The 16350-nt window shown below is 46.1% G+C and overlaps 6 protein-coding genes across 6 annotated transcripts; 3 read left to right on the forward strand and 3 right to left on the reverse strand.

Moving 5' to 3' along the window:
- Nucleotides 1-1936: 1936 nt before the first annotated feature.
- Nucleotides 1937-3043, reverse strand: M431DRAFT_101994 (glycoside hydrolase family 88 protein; the record flags this gene model as incomplete). Its single annotated transcript, XM_024911376.1, has 1 exon — nt 1937-3043. One exon carries the CDS (start codon nt 3041-3043, stop codon nt 1937-1939), a length of 1107 nt encoding a protein of 368 aa, XP_024767237.1.
- Nucleotides 3044-4520: 1477 nt separating this feature from the next.
- On the reverse strand, nt 4521-6092 carry M431DRAFT_101977 (hypothetical protein; the record flags this gene model as incomplete). The annotated part of the gene is made up of 3 exons (XM_024911370.1): nt 4521-5856; nt 5912-5937; nt 6000-6092. The coding sequence occupies 3 exons, from the start codon at nt 6090-6092 to the stop codon at nt 4521-4523; spliced, it is 1455 nt and encodes a 484-aa protein (XP_024767238.1).
- Nucleotides 6093-6669: 577 nt separating this feature from the next.
- On the forward strand, nt 6670-8229 carry M431DRAFT_514316 (hypothetical protein). Its single transcript, XM_024920203.1, has one exon. It carries the CDS (start codon nt 6725-6727, stop codon nt 8183-8185), a length of 1461 nt encoding a protein of 486 aa, XP_024767239.1. The 5' UTR covers nt 6670-6724; the 3' UTR covers nt 8186-8229.
- A 56-nt stretch (nt 8230-8285) lies between these two features.
- M431DRAFT_501926 (hypothetical protein) lies at nt 8286-10277 on the reverse strand (the record flags this gene model as incomplete). Its single annotated transcript, XM_024918075.1, has 1 exon — nt 8286-10277. One exon carries the CDS (start codon nt 10275-10277, stop codon nt 8286-8288), a length of 1992 nt encoding a protein of 663 aa, XP_024767240.1.
- A 1994-nt stretch (nt 10278-12271) lies between these two features.
- Nucleotides 12272-13684, forward strand: M431DRAFT_101981 (carbohydrate-binding module family 1 protein; the record flags this gene model as incomplete). Its single annotated transcript, XM_024911372.1, has 5 exons — nt 12272-12374; nt 12429-12485; nt 12539-12552; nt 12608-12726; nt 12790-13684. 5 exons carry the CDS (start codon nt 12272-12274, stop codon nt 13682-13684), a joined length of 1188 nt encoding a protein of 395 aa, XP_024767241.1.
- Nucleotides 13685-15863: 2179 nt separating this feature from the next.
- On the forward strand, nt 15864-16284 carry M431DRAFT_101976 (hypothetical protein; the record flags this gene model as incomplete). Its single annotated transcript, XM_024911369.1, has 2 exons — nt 15864-15971; nt 16072-16284. 2 exons carry the CDS (start codon nt 15864-15866, stop codon nt 16282-16284), a joined length of 321 nt encoding a protein of 106 aa, XP_024767242.1.
- Between the last annotated feature and the right edge of the window lie 66 nt (nt 16285-16350).

The raw sequence follows: 16350 nt of genomic DNA on the forward strand, positions 1-16350 counted from the left end.
TTATTACCAGCTAGTAATATAAATAAAAGTAAATATCTATATTCTAATCTAATTATATTATAAACGCTATAATAATAACTAGCTATTTAAGTATTTTAATAAGTAATATAAAGTGAACTTATATATTTAGTTAACCTAGACTAGATTATTAATAAGTATAGATAATCCTGCCTTAGATTATTAAAATTTCTAATAATCTAGCTTATAGATTATTAGATTATTAAATAATTTAATAATCCGTGTCTAATTAATTAGTCGGTCCAACGTTTATCCGTAACCGTCTAACCGGTAGACCCATTGTCGCAACCATAAAAGCCAGGTCGTGACACTGGGTTCTTATTGTTATACTATAGGGGCTAGGTTAACTATAGGGTTTACTACTGGTTATACTATTAGTAGTTATCTTTACAGTATTTAAAGTTATTTTATAAGTCTTTGTATAGTAGTAGCTTATTATTATATAAGGTTTTTTAAGTTTATAAGTTTTACTAAGGCAGTGTTTTTTTATTATACTATAGTAAGGTTTTTATAAATTTTATTAAGGTTAACGTCTTATATTTAGTTAACTATTATATCTTATTACCCATAGGTCTAAGGTAACTATTTAAATAAAAGTTATTATTATATAATAAACTAGGTCTTATAAATACTATAGATTAGTTATTCCTAAGGGATAAACCTTAAAGTAGTTCTATAGTTTATATTAGCAAAGCAATTAAGTTAGTAAACGGGTAATCTTATTACCAGCTAGTAATATAAATAAAAGTAGATATCTAAGTTCTAATCTAATTATATTATAAACGCTATAATAATAACTAGCTATTTAAGTATTTTAATAAGTAACATAAAGTAAACTTATATATCCAGTTATGTATCCTAGATTATATTAAAAAGCTGGCTTTCCTAGCTTTCCTATAGTAGATTATTTAAAAAGCTAGCTTTCCTAGCTTTCCTATTAGGGAATGCTAACAGTCCTAATTAGTCTGTCGGCCTATAGTTAATCCGGTTCCGGCCAACCTGTTGGCCCATTGTCGCGACCTTAAGAGTCGGGTCGTGACAACAAACACTATCCCAGCTTGCAAACGCGCTGTCTACGGGAGGCAACTTAAGGCATTGGTTGCCCTTGGTGCAAAATTTTGACATCATCGGCGTAGATATGAGAGGAACTGGTAGGAGCAATCCAGTTCAATGCGACAAAGATCTATACACCAAGGTGCAGAACCCAATTATTAGGCCGTCTCCTATGCACTTAACTACACCTATTCAGAAAGATCTGGAGTCATCTTTCAGAATCAACTACCACCAGCTAATACTACAGTATTCCCCGAGCTAGCCATCACATGCTCCGATAGATCTGATCGAGTACTTAGTGTTGAAGATTTTCGAAACATTTGGACAGTCACACCTCTTATCGCCCCTCACTCTCGCGGCATGGGGATTGTTTCTCAAGCACTCACCGTCTGTACCGGTTGGCCGGTAAAACCATTGAATCCACTGAGAGATTTCAACTTGACAAGACAAAAGACTCTTCCTCCAGTGATGCTAGTCAATTCGTTCTACGATGAAGCTACGGTTTTGCCTTGGGGCCTTGGTATGCGGGCAAATATGCCCACCGCATTCAGTATCTACAGAAACGGTAGCGGCCACACGAGCTTCTCGCTCCAGGGTGACACGGCTGGTGCCATTACTGCTTTCCTAGCAAATGGATCTATTCCGAAAGACGGTACTATATATCAATCTTAGTTTTGATATATTGGGTACGGTGGTACTATCGGTAGTTGATTGGTCGGCTACTGAGTCTCATTCTGCTTCGAAGCATAATTTGTCAAACATAACGCTGTCCAGAAGGCATAGAGTAACTTGCAGCTTGGGATTATCTTAATGCTTTCACTTTATTTGTTCATAGCCATCAGTAGATAAACTTGATCTATTATGTCTAGTTCAGTTCTATGTCGAGCAACCTATTCCCAGCTTCTAACAAATAATAATCAGCATATACCAGCCCTGTTTGAGAAGATTGTTCAATCGCGTCTTTATTGTTGTTAACAGTAGCGTCTCTGAGGACTGTATCGCTACCATCGGGGGCTAACGTTTGTGACAAACAATATCTCATCATTTGCGTTACCCATGGTAGATAGCGGCTGTCACCGGTCAGCTGATATAAAAGTAGTATTCCTGAACACGCAATGGCCGCGGCCGATGTGTCTAGAATGATCGGAGATCGTGGCGCATCGAAGTCCCAGACCACAGCACCGTGGGTGTTTCCAATGCGGTCACAAAAGTATCTGGTGCAGTTATTTGCTGCATCTAAGAACTTCCTGTCCTTTGTGTACTTGTAGATGGTTGCATAACCGTACAACGCCCAAGCCTGACCTCGACTCCAGCAGCTGCTATCATCGTAGCCCTGGATTGTGTACCGACCCTTTACCTCTCCCGTCTCCGGGTTATAATTGACAAGATGGTAAGTGGAGCTGTCTTCACGTAAGTGATTTTGTAGCGTTGTATGAGCATGAGCGGTCGCGATTCTCCGAAACTCATCATCTCCCGTCAATTCTGAGCAAATGTATAAAAGATCAAGATTCATCATGTTGTCGATTATAACCAGGAAATCCTTGTTTTTGTTCTCGAAATTGAATCGTTTGGTAAGACATGTGTCCCATGAGCGCAAGCACTGCACTTTTTCGCTCCATCTCGAGGCAAGCGAAGTGCCAGCATTGATGATAATCTCTTTGCTAGCAGCATTATTGAAGTGTTTGTAATGCCGATAGAATGCAGGAAGAATCATGAAACCAAGATCGTGCGTTTCCTCGTTATGTTGCTCCTGTTCCATGCCCTTTTGCCACTTCAGTGCCTGTGCAAGGATCTCGTCCGATGAGAATGAAAGATTGACACGCAATGAGCGCTCGTAAAGGAGCCAAAGGGATCCGGGGAAGAACCCAGAAGTCCACCAATGAGATGGTTCGTAACGATAGAGAAACTGAGTGCTATCTGTCCGATGTGGGAAGTAGCCGTTGGTGGGTGGTGGACGTAATGCGACTCGCATTATTTTTGCGGCGGCGATGTGGTTGAGGACATCGCTACAGAGCTGCTGCAAGCTTGTCTGACGGCTCGTAGGGAAGTGCTGGTCAGTCACGATCCCCTTTTCAGATGGTGCCAATTGACTAAGAATGGTGATATTTTCGAGCATGTTGAGAGCAGTAACTTCTAGAAAAACATGAAGGGGACTTTAAAATGCAAGTGAATCAAATAAATGAAATATTCCATGCATAGAAGAACGGCATCTCCTCACCATAGGTGTGCTCGGCGTGAAATTATAGGTTAGCTAATGTCCTCACTGCTATCAACCTCCGACCTTCCTTGAACTAGTAATAACTAGAACCGGACGCGGCCCGGAAATTTCGCCGGTGCAGTGCGATGGTGCTACTGCACAGGGAGCGGCGCGACAATATGCCCGTTGGCGGTAACTGACTCTAGGCGAAGGGTTAGTCAAAATTGTAGCCAGGAAGTCTTCGGGGTTAACGGCAGACTAGTTCATCGGATCATAGGCTATCGCAGCACGAAATACCTTTTTCAAGTACAAACTGTTACCCCGGCCTTGGCGGAGTTTGTGGGATAATCACGGCAGCCGCCATTTTTCGTGCTGTACAAGGCTCAGCCGCCGACACCACATCAGAACGCAGGTCTTGTGCGGTAGATGGGAGAAAGGAGCAAAGCTGGTTGTGGAGCGATTGGATGATTATGGAATCTTCTATTGCTTTAGCAACGATTACAAAAGTGGTAGTGGCAAGGTCTGTGTTTGTGTTTTTCTTAATAGCCACTCTTTAATCTACTATTTGAGGCGAGATGCCAAGTATTCGCTACAGCGATGAGAATTAAACGAGGCGGCATGTAGCAACTACTTAACAAGGAGACAGCTATGAGTAAAGAATGCCGTAAAAAATGCGAATGTCGCGGAATTTGTGTTGACAATTAGTCCCCCTGCCGTAGCTATCAGCTGTTGAGTGTAAGACCTATGCATATTGGTGGACAACGCCAAGATGGGCTATATTTAAACACACTTCAGCCATTCTTAACAAATGGATCCCATATTAAGCAGGTATCGGCCGCAGATGTGTAATAGCTTTTGGCTTAGGAAAAGTTCAAACGCTTGGAGCTCACCCCGCTAGATGGTAGGGTAAGAAACTCCTAGAATGTGATGCAAAATTTCCTCACATTGACACGGAGAGAAATTTGAACAGGTGAAGGCAATCTGCTGCCCGATATCTGGAACGATTGGGCTTAGAATGCCTGCGAAACTTGCTGATGGCAAGTCATCGAGCACGGATCAATGAAATGAAGGCGTCAAGATATCGCCTACTTGAAGTTCACACTCTCGAACAGCCGTTGAGTATAAGACACATTGAATCCAAGGATACTATTAATTGTGAAATAGTTATATATCGCAACAATTCATAAATAGAGATGTAAGTAATAAGTGTGTGCCCACCAGGGCGCGTAATCGTAACGCTTATGACAAGCGGCTACTCAACCCCCTTGACAGTCTCCTGGACCACCTCCACCATATCCCGCTTCTTCAAAGAAGCTTTGACAGGATTCGGAGATGCAAAAATTTCATTCATCTCCTCCAATGTCCGATTCTTCGTCTCCACAAAGAAGAAGTAAATGATCAAACACTCAATCACATCCCAGACAATAAATACAATGTAATAGTAGTACCCAATCTTCTCAATAGCCACAGCGGTTGTGTACTGTCCGAGAATACTAGCTGAGGACGAGACAACGGCCCCAACCGCCGTACCCTTGGCACGAGTCTCAGTAGGGAGCGTTTCGGCAATGTAGAATGGAAGTAAGGGGACAAGACCGATTGAAAAGATGACGCTGAATAGGTAAATGAAGAAAATACCAGCATTGCCAGCCGCCTTGTTAGCTGTATCTACGGAGAGCTTCGTGCAGCCCGTGACAATGGCCAGGCAAACTGCCATTCCCAACACGCCACTCATTAATAAGGGACGGCGGCCAACTCTGTCGAGGAGCATGGCTCCAGAAATGGCGGCAAACCAGGAAACAACAGGGTTTAATGCGTTGAGAAGCAGTTGCGTGTGAGGATTCGTGATACCGGTTTGCGCTACAATGACCGGAAAGTAGTAGCTCACAAGGGCATTTCCTGAGTACTGGCCGAACCACGACATGCCAGCGACACAAACCATTCGACGTCTCGCAGCGTGCGTGTTGAACAAGTCTCGATAGTCCCACCAGCGCTTGTCGGAGCCGTCGTGACCGATTTGCGAGTTCATTTCGGCCATCTGGAGTTTCACGAATGGATTGTCCACGGACCCCTCTCCATGGAGCTCCGCCAAAACTTGCTCAGCCTGGGAGGCTTTCCCATGTGCCATAAGCCAACGGGGTGTTTCAGGGCTAAACATGATGCCGAAGAAGACAATACCAGAACTGACCATCTGTAGCCACAAAGGGATCCTGAATGAGCCTTCTCCGTTGATGAATGCTGTGCCGTAAGTAATCCAGCTGGCGATGATGGAGCCGACAAAATAGTTCGTCTGCATCAAGCCGGATAATGGGCCACGCCAATGCGGATGAGCCATTTCGGCAACAAATGTCGGGGCGGAGACATTCACGAAGCCTTGTCCAAAGCCACAAAGGAAACGGCCGCCGAGGAACATTCGTGAATTGAGGGACGGAGCTTGAATGCATGTGCCGACGATAACGAGGCCGCAACCAACCATTATTCCCCATCGTCGACCGCAATAGTCATTGACTGGGCCTGCAAATGGAAGGGCAGAGAGACTTCCGATATTGAAGATGGCGAATACTAATCCTGTGGACGATCCGGCAGATTTTCTAAACTCGAGATGGTCAGCAATTGAATCGTCTGGTTTTTACATATGCGACTCACAACCCGAAGAATTGCTGATATTGTGGCTGCTCCAGTTGTCAGTTAAGAATACTCTCGATAATAAAGCAGCGATCGGGCTGATTCGCACCATTGCATTGATGGCACCCATCAAAGAGCCATCATATCCTTGCAAGACAATGCAGAGATACCCGAGCAAGAGGATACCGTAGAGGCGGAACATGCGTTTAGTCCACAGCTTGGGCTTGGCTTCGCCCAGCAATTGTGTGACATGGACAGTATCGTCCACATCCTCTGTATAGGAACGATGGCGGACATTCCCAGCTGAGCCCAGCTTTTCGTCGTCCTGAGTCATAGCTTCAGTGAAAGCTGATAAGATTGAGCAACGAGGTAGTAAATGATGATCTCAGAGAGTGGATAGTCTCATGCTCAACTGATTGAAACAAAGATCAGACCCCACGACTTTTATAAAACTCTGAATCTGGGGTTGATGCATCAGCCCGCCATTTCTCTCAATATTATTGTTTTCGGTTTAGATTCCCTATTTTCCCCATGGGGTATCCCCAGGTACGTGTGGAGACTAAACGTGGCTAGACAAATGAAGTTACCATGGCGTCGGGGGCGGCGATATCGCCGGACCGGTCCCCGTCTTCCCCCTCATGGAAGTCGTGTACCTCGCACCCCACACTTGAGTTGCTCAGTGGTAAGCGGGTACTAATAACTTTACATTGCAGAGCATAAAGCTTCTAAGGACTTGAACTTTGAGGTCCGAGTTCTCTATTCACAGCAATTGGCTACCGGTCTATACAGTGACCCAACCTTGATTCACACTCCCATTCATCAAGTCTACCAACAATGGGGGAACTCAGCAACATGAGTCATGGAAATATTGAGACACGTCTTCACATTAATGGAGAATGGCTTCCTGGAAAAAGCGGCAGGACGTTCCCCGTGTTTAACCCCACAACTGAGGAAAAGATTGTCGATGTCCACGAGGCAGACGAGCAAGATGTAGACCTAGCAGTCCAAGCAGCCGCAGCCGCGTTCCCAGCATGGAGAGACTTGTCTATGTTTGAGAGAATATCAAAGTGCCTTAAGTTCGCCGAACTCATTGACCGGGACAAGAATGAGATTGCGCAGCTAGAAGCATCAAACATGGGAATACCGATATCTTCCTATCTGCCATGCGTCTCTGGCGCCATCGACGGTATCAAACATGCGACGGGTTTGGCACATGACATCCACGGAGAAACAAGCTTGAACACCCCGGGGTTTGTTACCTTTACTCTACGGCAGCCGTTTGGCGTTTGTGCAGCCATCATTCCTTGGAACGTGCCCATCGTTATGTGGTGCGGGAAAGTGATTCCGTGCGTGGTAACAGGAAACACCATTGTGTTGAAGTCTTCAGAGAAGGCACCTTTGACATCTCTGAAGTTTGCAGCTCTAGCAGCCGAAGCTGGCTTCCCCCCGGGTGTCATTAATGTGTTATCTGGGTTTGGTCATACGGCCGGGCACGCATTGTCAAGCCACATGCAGATTCGCAAGATCTCCTTCACGGGTTCGACCCGCGCGGCGAAGATGCTTATGGAAGCGGCCGCAAAGAGTAATATGAAGAGAGTCTGTGTCGAAACTGGAGGCAAGAATCCAGCCGTCATTTTCGATGATGCAGATTTGGAAAAGGCCGCTGAGTCTGTCGCAGCCAGCATCAAGTTCAACTCTGGTCAGATATGCGTTTCAAACTCGCGCATATACGTTCAAAGAGGAGTATTCACCAAATTCGTGGACACTTTCAAACCTAAATTTCTGGACATTAATGTGGGCGACCCACGTCTTGAATCGACAAACTTCGGTCCACAAGTAGATAAGACACAGTTCGACAATATTCTCAGACTAATTGATGAGGCAAAGAACGAAGGTGCTTCCTTGATCTCAGGAGGTTGTCGAACCAAGGATAAAGGCTATTACATCGAGCCTACAATCTTCGTTCAAGTTCCAAAAAGTGCGAATATTCTGAAAACGGAAGTCTTTGGGCCAGTTGTTGCCATCCAGCCGTTTGATACAGAAGACGAAGTGATAACGGAGTGTAACGATACACAGTACGGTCTCCACGGTACCGTGTTCACACGAGACGTGTCACGGGCGTTTCGGCTGGTGAAAGCCTTTGAGGCGGGCATGATCACGGTGAACTGTAGCAGTGAAACGGGTCCGTATGACATGCCTTTTGGTGGCTGGAAAGAGTCTGGTACTGGCAGAGAGAACGGCCGCATGGGGTTGGAATCGTATTTTGAAGTAAAGTCGGTGACGCTAAAGCTTTAGTTTTATTACTGTACTGCATTAGGTTGATAATATGAAAGTGCAATTACAGATGGATACGTATCGACTTTCCCACACCCGTTCGTCTTGCCTGAGGGTATGATCATGGTAAATTCAGACCGTTGTCAATCATTTCGTCGGTCCAAGTAAAGATACGATCGAAGCTTTGAAAGTCCATATCCGGGTCGTTGTAAGGCTCTGGCACCATTGCACCAAACGTGGACGAAAGATTGGCGGAAGCATCGCGAAATATGTCCGGTATCGGCGGACTCGCAAAGGATATGGGGAACGTGCTATGGTCGTCTTCAAAAGCGACCGTACGGATATTAACAGGTGACCGAGACTTCCAAGCAGCGTCGAGTCTGTCGGCAAATTGGCCCGCCAAGTTGTCCCTCTCCGTGGAGCCGTCGGGGCCAACCCACCGGGATGAGCCCTCTTGAAGAGCTTGGAGCAGTATCTCAAAGTTAGTATCCACTGGTGTGTTTGAGTGGTTGGCATCAGCGAGCAAAGCCCTTGCGGCAATAAACAGGCAAAAACTCAGCGTGGGCGGTATGACCACGACTGTGTTAGCAATAAATTTGGCGGCTATTGTTGCAATCTCACCAGCCGCCAATATGCATGTTTTGGCAGCATTCTCGGTTGGCAAGCGACTGCGTAGAACCGCGTCCGGATACGCCATGACCTGGTGCAGCATGATGACACTAGTGTTGTGCGTGATGTGAGCGAGCGTAAGATTTTCATCCATTTTGCCAGTGGCATCAATGCCTGCAACCTGCCATCGTGTAGGAAGGAAGGTTTTCCAACGTATAAGCATAGCATCCAGCGATTGGAATCTCTCAAACCATTGCCGCAAACTTTCACTGTTGGAAAGATCGACGGACTCTTGCAGAAGAAAGGTTGCAACACGATTCAGGCACTCGGATGCTTCGATGAGGTATGCCAGCCCCCCCATGGCATCTGTGTCGACATCTGGCTCTATTTTGTTGCTGTCAATGTCAAAAAACTTTGCGGTTTTATTCACTTGGTCTCTCCAGAAGCACCCCTCGACAGGGAGACGCCTCTTGATGTGGTCAATAGATAGTCCAGTATTCCAGCCGGTAGCGACAGAGCAAAACCGATCCAAGAGGAAGATGCACCAAAATATTCTCCGGAGAGATTCTTTTTCCGTCCAATTCCTCGCTGGCGGTAAAAACCCTATGCGATTAAGAAGCCTGTTTTGCGACATTCCTTCGTCTTCCACGGCCAATCCTAGCTGTTCCACAATTCGAGTTGCAGACGAAACTATAGACCAACTCGTGGGCCCTTTACCACTGCCGATTGTGTTGAACGCGAGGATTATACTTGCCTGCAGCGTTTGCACCGAAAAACGATCCATACAGGCAAGAACCACAGCGTCATGGCATCGACGACTGTATAGGTCCTGGATCTGGCGGTCAGAAGTGTAGAATCGGATGCTGACCGCAGTCATAGCTAGCAGCACAATATCAGGGAGACTTCCATTTTGAGTTTCCAACGCTGCCTCAATATCCGGTCTGTGTAAAATGGGTATCCACGGGTGTATGCGGTTAAAGTAAATATTGACAAGTTCTCGCATCATGTGGAGTGGCGGAACAGACGCCTTGGGAGAGGCCCCCGATAAGTGCACCGCCGAGGAGGCATCGTTATTCCCGCGCCCTTTAGAGTGACTTAGTGGGACCAAAACAGATGTAGCCGATGGTGACGAGCAATTGGAAGCGCTGTGAGTCCGCCGTCTTTTCCTGTTTTGCTGAAGTAGCCGTTGTCGAACCAATTGCAGCATCTCACCCAGGTCCGGCGGATCATCTGACGCATCCTTGGTGGGAGTAATGGCAGGCCCAAGCAGCATTGATTGTCCCAAAACCAACGCCTCGAGTGTGTCCATGCGTTTGATGAGGGTATCTATATATCCAGGCTTGGCGCCGCGACGCTGAGCGTTCTCATAAATACAATCGGAGCCGCTCGAAATGCAGGCTCGGCAAGGTTCTTCGCGAGAGCATTTCTGTTTCTTGCGTCGACATGTAGAGCAAGCTCCGTCATGAAGATCTGGGTTGTCATTTGTGTCCGGCGCAGTTGTCATGGTAAGAACTGAGATGGTCAGGATGAGGATAGAGAGAGGGCTATGAATACTGATGCATAGCAACGTAGAATCATAAGCAATCGATACCCGAGTTGACTGTTGACTGACTCAGTTATTGTAAGATAACAGCTGAACGTTCAAAGAAAGGAGCTGGAGTAACTGCCCCATGCACCGAATCGATAGTTATCCCACTATATCCCCATGAGTTAGTTTGGCGGGGAAGAACGGAGCCATGTTAACCCGGTGCGGTTTTCGTTAGTTCCAGGCTGGGCACTACCTAAGCTTAGATGGCTAAATTACACAAAGTGTTCTGCGTAACCTACACCAGCGGTTTACAAAAAAAAAAACAATAGATACCGCAAGATGAATGTGTGCATACGAATACGGAGTACATAAGGGAGAATACTCTCAATATCCCAGATGATTTAGTGCTGTGCATATGTGCGGGTTGACTGTTTCTGCACGCTGATTCACTTCCTGATCCCTTTTTCTCTGCAAACCGTTTGCTACAGCCAGAAAATGTTGAAGTTTCAAACGAGAGAGGAAAAAACATCATCCTGAGTATTATCACATCACAAATAACGTAAAATACATTTTAATCCTGAAGTAAGATTATAACAAAAAGAAGTAATATCTCGAGTGTGCACATAGGCAACTACAAAAAATCCATTCTTCATATTTACTACAGGCTTTCTGATCAAGAAAATCGTTAGTACTAGCGGCTTAACTGTTGTGATTTATACCACCATCAACGTGGCACAGCCTCTCAGTTATCGCATTATGCTGGCCTTATATTCGTAGTAGTCCTACTTCAACGTAAAGTTAGATGGGTAGGACGGGGGAATACAAATAAAGCCAGGGATGAAAAGCTCTGAAGAAGATCAGTATCCTAGGTACCCTACCGTGCGCCAAACCTATCCCCCCTCTCCAACGCTTATTAAAGCGAATTTTGAGCCTCCTCCCAAAGTAGGTATGGGATACATACTAATTGACGGCTACTTCCCTGTGTTTCTGATAGAATATGCTCCACTCAGCTTTGACTGGATCGTTGCATATGTTTCCAACAGTCCCAATAAGCGCTCAATATGTTTGTTACGACTAGAGAGACCATCATGAAATACCGCTAAAACTCAGAGCTTCGCGTCCGGTGTTGATAGTACGGATTAGGCAATTACAAAATTGTAGCGCAGGTACCACTCAACACAATTGGTCAGTCGGCAGACTATTGCTTCCGTATTGCCGAGAATTGCTAATCTAGGCAGTTGGCAAAATTCCTGGCGCCGCGATTAAGTAGTTATCATAGTCAGGGGACTCGCAGGAGCAAACAAGTAAATGAAATGATAGATTAATTTGACGCAACATAGCCTAAACGTGACTCGAACTCCCACGTTACAGTATCACAATCGGCAAGCAAATTGTAACCCAGCTATGTAGGTTCCTGAACTGTACCTATCACAGATGCGACCATATCTGCAATGACTATGCCTTGGCACTTTGTGTCTCACCAGTACACCAACCCGCAATTGACAGCTGCTATAGCTGGTAATTTAGGGTGCACGTTTCTGAATCCCATGGCTAGGTCTCCATTCCTCTCGCCCTCTCTCCAGCCATTCCCTGGCCCGCATCACTTGATCAAACAAGTCACCTGGCATGCAACATGCTGGCACACGAGTTTATTATAAACTTGCATTTAGTTCCTACTTGCTGTGAAATTTTCCCCCATCTTCCCCAGATACAACGTTGTGCTGATATCATGGGTTGCTGTTTCGAAACGTGGTACTTGCTGCCCCACCTATCCTCGTGAAGTAAAGCTTGGAGCATTTACAGTTCCTCAATACCACCTCACAATCTAAGCTCTTAGTGTTGAGCCTCTATGCTGTGAGCTGATTATATATGAGAGGAAGTAGCATTTCGGAAATTGCCATCAACCATCATTCCATCTTTGAGATAATACCAACAAGTTATCTGCGGCTCTACAAATTACATAGGCCAACATGGTTCAGTCACGGGCTTATCTAGGAGCCTTGCTGGCCGCCCTACCTTCGGTGCGAGCCGGTTTCAACGCTAGCTCGACGCAAAACATTGCCGTGTACTGGGGTGAGCTCAATAGACTCTCTAGGCTTCAGCTTCCTATTAATACGTCGTGTACAGGTCAAAATTCAGCAAACCAAGCAACCTCCCAGCAGCGCTTGTCTACCTACTGTGCCAGTAAGCTAAACATCCACTTGGATAAATTCATGAAAGCTAATAAATACTTCTAGACGCTGAAATAGATGTAGGCATTACGAATGATGCGCTTGTCACTCAGTAGCCAGGCTAACTTCTCATAGATCATCCCGATTGGGTTTATGAATGGCATCAGCCCGGTCATTACCAACTTCGCCAATGCGGGCAACAACTGTACAGCCTTCCCCGACAATGCCAATGCACTTGATTGCCCTCAAATCGAGTAAGTGATACTCTGACTCGCAGCGAATTCCTCCAATATCAGAGGCTTATAGATATTCTTTAGGGAGGACATCATCACATGCCAGAAAACATACGGCAAGACCATCCTAATTTCACTTGGAGGTGGATCTTATACACAAGGCGGTTTTTCGTCCACTAGTGCTGCCACATCCGCGGCTCAGGCGGTTTGGAATATGTTTGGACCTGTTAATCCAAACAGCAATGTAGACCGCCCTTTTGGTTCAGCAGTGGTGGATGGCGTCGACTTCGATTTTGAGTCTGGCGTCAATAATCTGGCCACTTTTGCTATTGAGTTGCGGAGTTTGATGGACGCTTCTGCAGCTTCCGCAGGCAGGAAATTCTACCTGTCTGCTGCACCACAATGCGTCTATCCCGATTACGCCGACAACCCTGCTCTAAACGGTTCTGTTTCCTTCGACTTCATCATGATCCAGTATTATAACAACGGATGCGGCGTCAGCAGCTATGTCCCTGGAGCAACGACCCAATGGAACTACAACTTTGATGTCTGGGACAACTGGGCACACACCGTCAGCAAGAACCCCAACGTGAGGATTCTGCTCGGTATCGCCGCCAACACTGGTGCTGCCAGTGGATACGTCTCCGGAACCCAGCTTTCCGCCGTGATCTCATTTACCAAGCAATACTCAAGCTTTGCGGGTATCATGATGTGGGATATGTCCCAGTTATACCTGAATTCCGGTTTCCTGGACCAGGTTGTCAGTGATCTTGCTGCCTCTGGTTCAACCCCTCCGCCTACCAGTTCTAGTGGCGGTTCCAAGCCTACCTCTACTAGTGGTGGTTCTACCGGCCCAACTGGCGGCGGCTCTGTGCCGCAATGGGGTCAGTGCGGAGGCCAAGGGTATACCGGCCCTACTCAGTGCCAGGCGCCTTACACATGCGTTGTTAGCAGTGTTTGGTGGTCATCCTGCCAGTAATTCTGGGAATGATGCCAAAGAAAAATAAAGGTCTAGCATAAGGCAACGAAGATGTGCTATGAGCCTTACGGAAACATAAAGGGTTGACTCTCTGGACATTGTCGTGGACAGTCATCAGTATATATCTTGTACTTCTATTGTCTATACTTGAACACGTATATAGCACGATACATATCTGAACATGTTCTTAAGCATCTAAGATTGAGGATGGTGAATTCGAACTGCGAGCCTTACAGGTGCCTATATTTAAGCCATAGATTTGAAGAGTTGCTTCTGGCATGGTGAAACCTTTACATTTTTGAACCTCCAAGTAAGGCCAATTTCTTATTTACATGCGATGGCTAGACGGTTCCTCGGCGTTCTCTAAGTACATCAGAATTGCCACAAGACGAACTGGCGTATCATTTCATGATGAACGAAACTTCATTCTCATTATAATTTACCTTGCTTGCCGCCGCACAATTCGAGGGAAATAAGGACCCCGTTAATCTTTCAGAGCAGGTTTCCTCCCATTCAGACCCAATTCGCATCTAGGATTCAAGCCTGAAAGGTCTCCGGTGCACACGTGGTATCCAGATATGTTGTGATGGGCAATAGTCTGGGGCCATGACCACAGCAGGTGCTGAGACAAAGTTTGCGTGACTGCACGTAGTGGGGTTTCTTTGTGCTGCTATAATATCGTTGGAGTCACCCCGTTAGCGTCCAAAGCGAAAGACGGAAGTCGTAGATGGTAGCTTATGCTTTTACTGCACGGAGACACTTCCAAATTGATGCCGAGAACGCTTCTTTTGTTCGACTTCTCGTGGATACGCCTCCACATCTGCATTGTTGAATAGACCAACATCTGTCATCGATTCTAGGGCAACTGCAAGTTCGACCCATGGGCTGATGGCCGTGCACAACTACTTGACATTGAACGGTCCAAGTGGCATGTGCGCCCATATTTGGATCGTTCATTAAAACATGCCCAAAAATGTACTCCTCAGCGTGATCGACCACGACGAGCTGTCCGAGGCTCCGAGCTTGTTGTTTTTGGTAAGCATGAAGCTAATAAATACACTGCCGAAGCAGAGCCGAGCGACTTTGCCATTATAACTGAATACCTAGATCGCCTCTTCTCGCGTTGTTGCCTTGAACGATGGCCCCCAAGGCCACGCTTTTTGAGGATTGCCTACGGACTACGTGCACAAATTACATCATGCCCGCTATTACTTTCACTATATTCAGCAAGTGTGCATACTTCAGATTCAGATGATTTCACTGGTATGTCCAACTGATCACAAGGTCATACCTCCAGTCTTAACGGCCCTTATTTAAACAGGTTCGTGCCTAACCGTGCACGAGACATTGAGAGTAAATCGTATAAAATACGGGCCAACGCCGCGTGATGTAGATCTGGATTAACCGGAGGCACACTGCCAATGGGTGCCAATTCGGCTTAGAAGCTGCAAAAATGCCGAGAGGCTCTCCGTCACTGTTTTCAAAGTTCGGAGTTCGAGCTCTCCGAGACCCTTTACGTGAGAAGTCCCATTCCCGCCTGGTTGGGGGGCGCTGTCTTTGCACGGCGCTAACCCGACGTCTGAGGCCTCGGGTCTTCGGAACATTCCGATTATGCCATGATCGCGAACCGCTCAACAAGAGAGCATTGAGAAACATTGGTAATTGAACAAAGAAGATGAACTGTTAATAATAGTAGAAAGACATATCTTGTAAGATACTAGACTTTCCAGACTAACGCGGAGACGGAGGGTTTTAAGCACCTACGTATCAATCTCTTTGTTTTTAGTTCCTCCGCACTTACACAGCTGTTGATAAATGGTAACGATATTGACCTGGACGGAACAGGTCCAGGGCAGCCTCGAGAATCCCCATTTGCCGCATTTGGCGTTGAAAATAACAATAGAAGTATTTCAATGAGGTAACCCGGCGTGTCAGCACCGCATTATGGGGATGCGAGTTGGACTGCTATCTCTGAATCCACTCGACAGCTCGGAATTGGAGATTTCCGCTTCCGACTGCGCCGCCACTACCCACTTTGGCACATCACCTATTACTCTTTGCCTCGATGTGTCATAAGTGGTATTTAAATATTAAGAGTTGCATGTCCTCGAATTAAAGCGTCCCAAATCAGCTGTTCCCCCCTTCTAGTTCTTTGTTTTTTAGGGATAAACTGGAAACCATGGCAGACAGACGCATCCATCGTTTGACGTTGTTCAAAATCCCAAGCGCAGTTGACCAAGAAAAATTGATAGACATTTACAGAAATATGCCTACTAGAGCATTGAAGGTACGTCGACAGGCTTTACTTCAATGCCGCACAATGCTGCAACCAAATCTTCAATCAATAGTTCTGGGGAAACTCTTGCTCATTTCTATGCTGCCTAAAGGACAATAAACCATACATTCTCTCAGTCACCGCCGGATCTACCAAGCCCGATCAACGTGCGCAAGGCTTCACGGTAGCGGCCCATTCAGAGTTCAACTCATTGGACGACATGGTCTACTACGATAATGAATGTGTCGCTCACGCAGAGTTGAAGGCTTTTGCTAAGACGGTTCATCAAGGGGTCATGATGGTATACTACGAGAACCAACTGTAGACTCAATTGCGAGCGGAAGTTTCTTTAAGCACACAGTCAATATATAGCCTCCAATTTTGTACTTCA

This window comes from Trichoderma harzianum (assembly GCF_003025095.1).
Source record: "Trichoderma harzianum CBS 226.95 unplaced genomic scaffold M431scaffold_40, whole genome shotgun sequence".
Taxonomy (NCBI): Eukaryota; Fungi; Ascomycota; class Sordariomycetes; order Hypocreales; family Hypocreaceae; genus Trichoderma; species Trichoderma harzianum.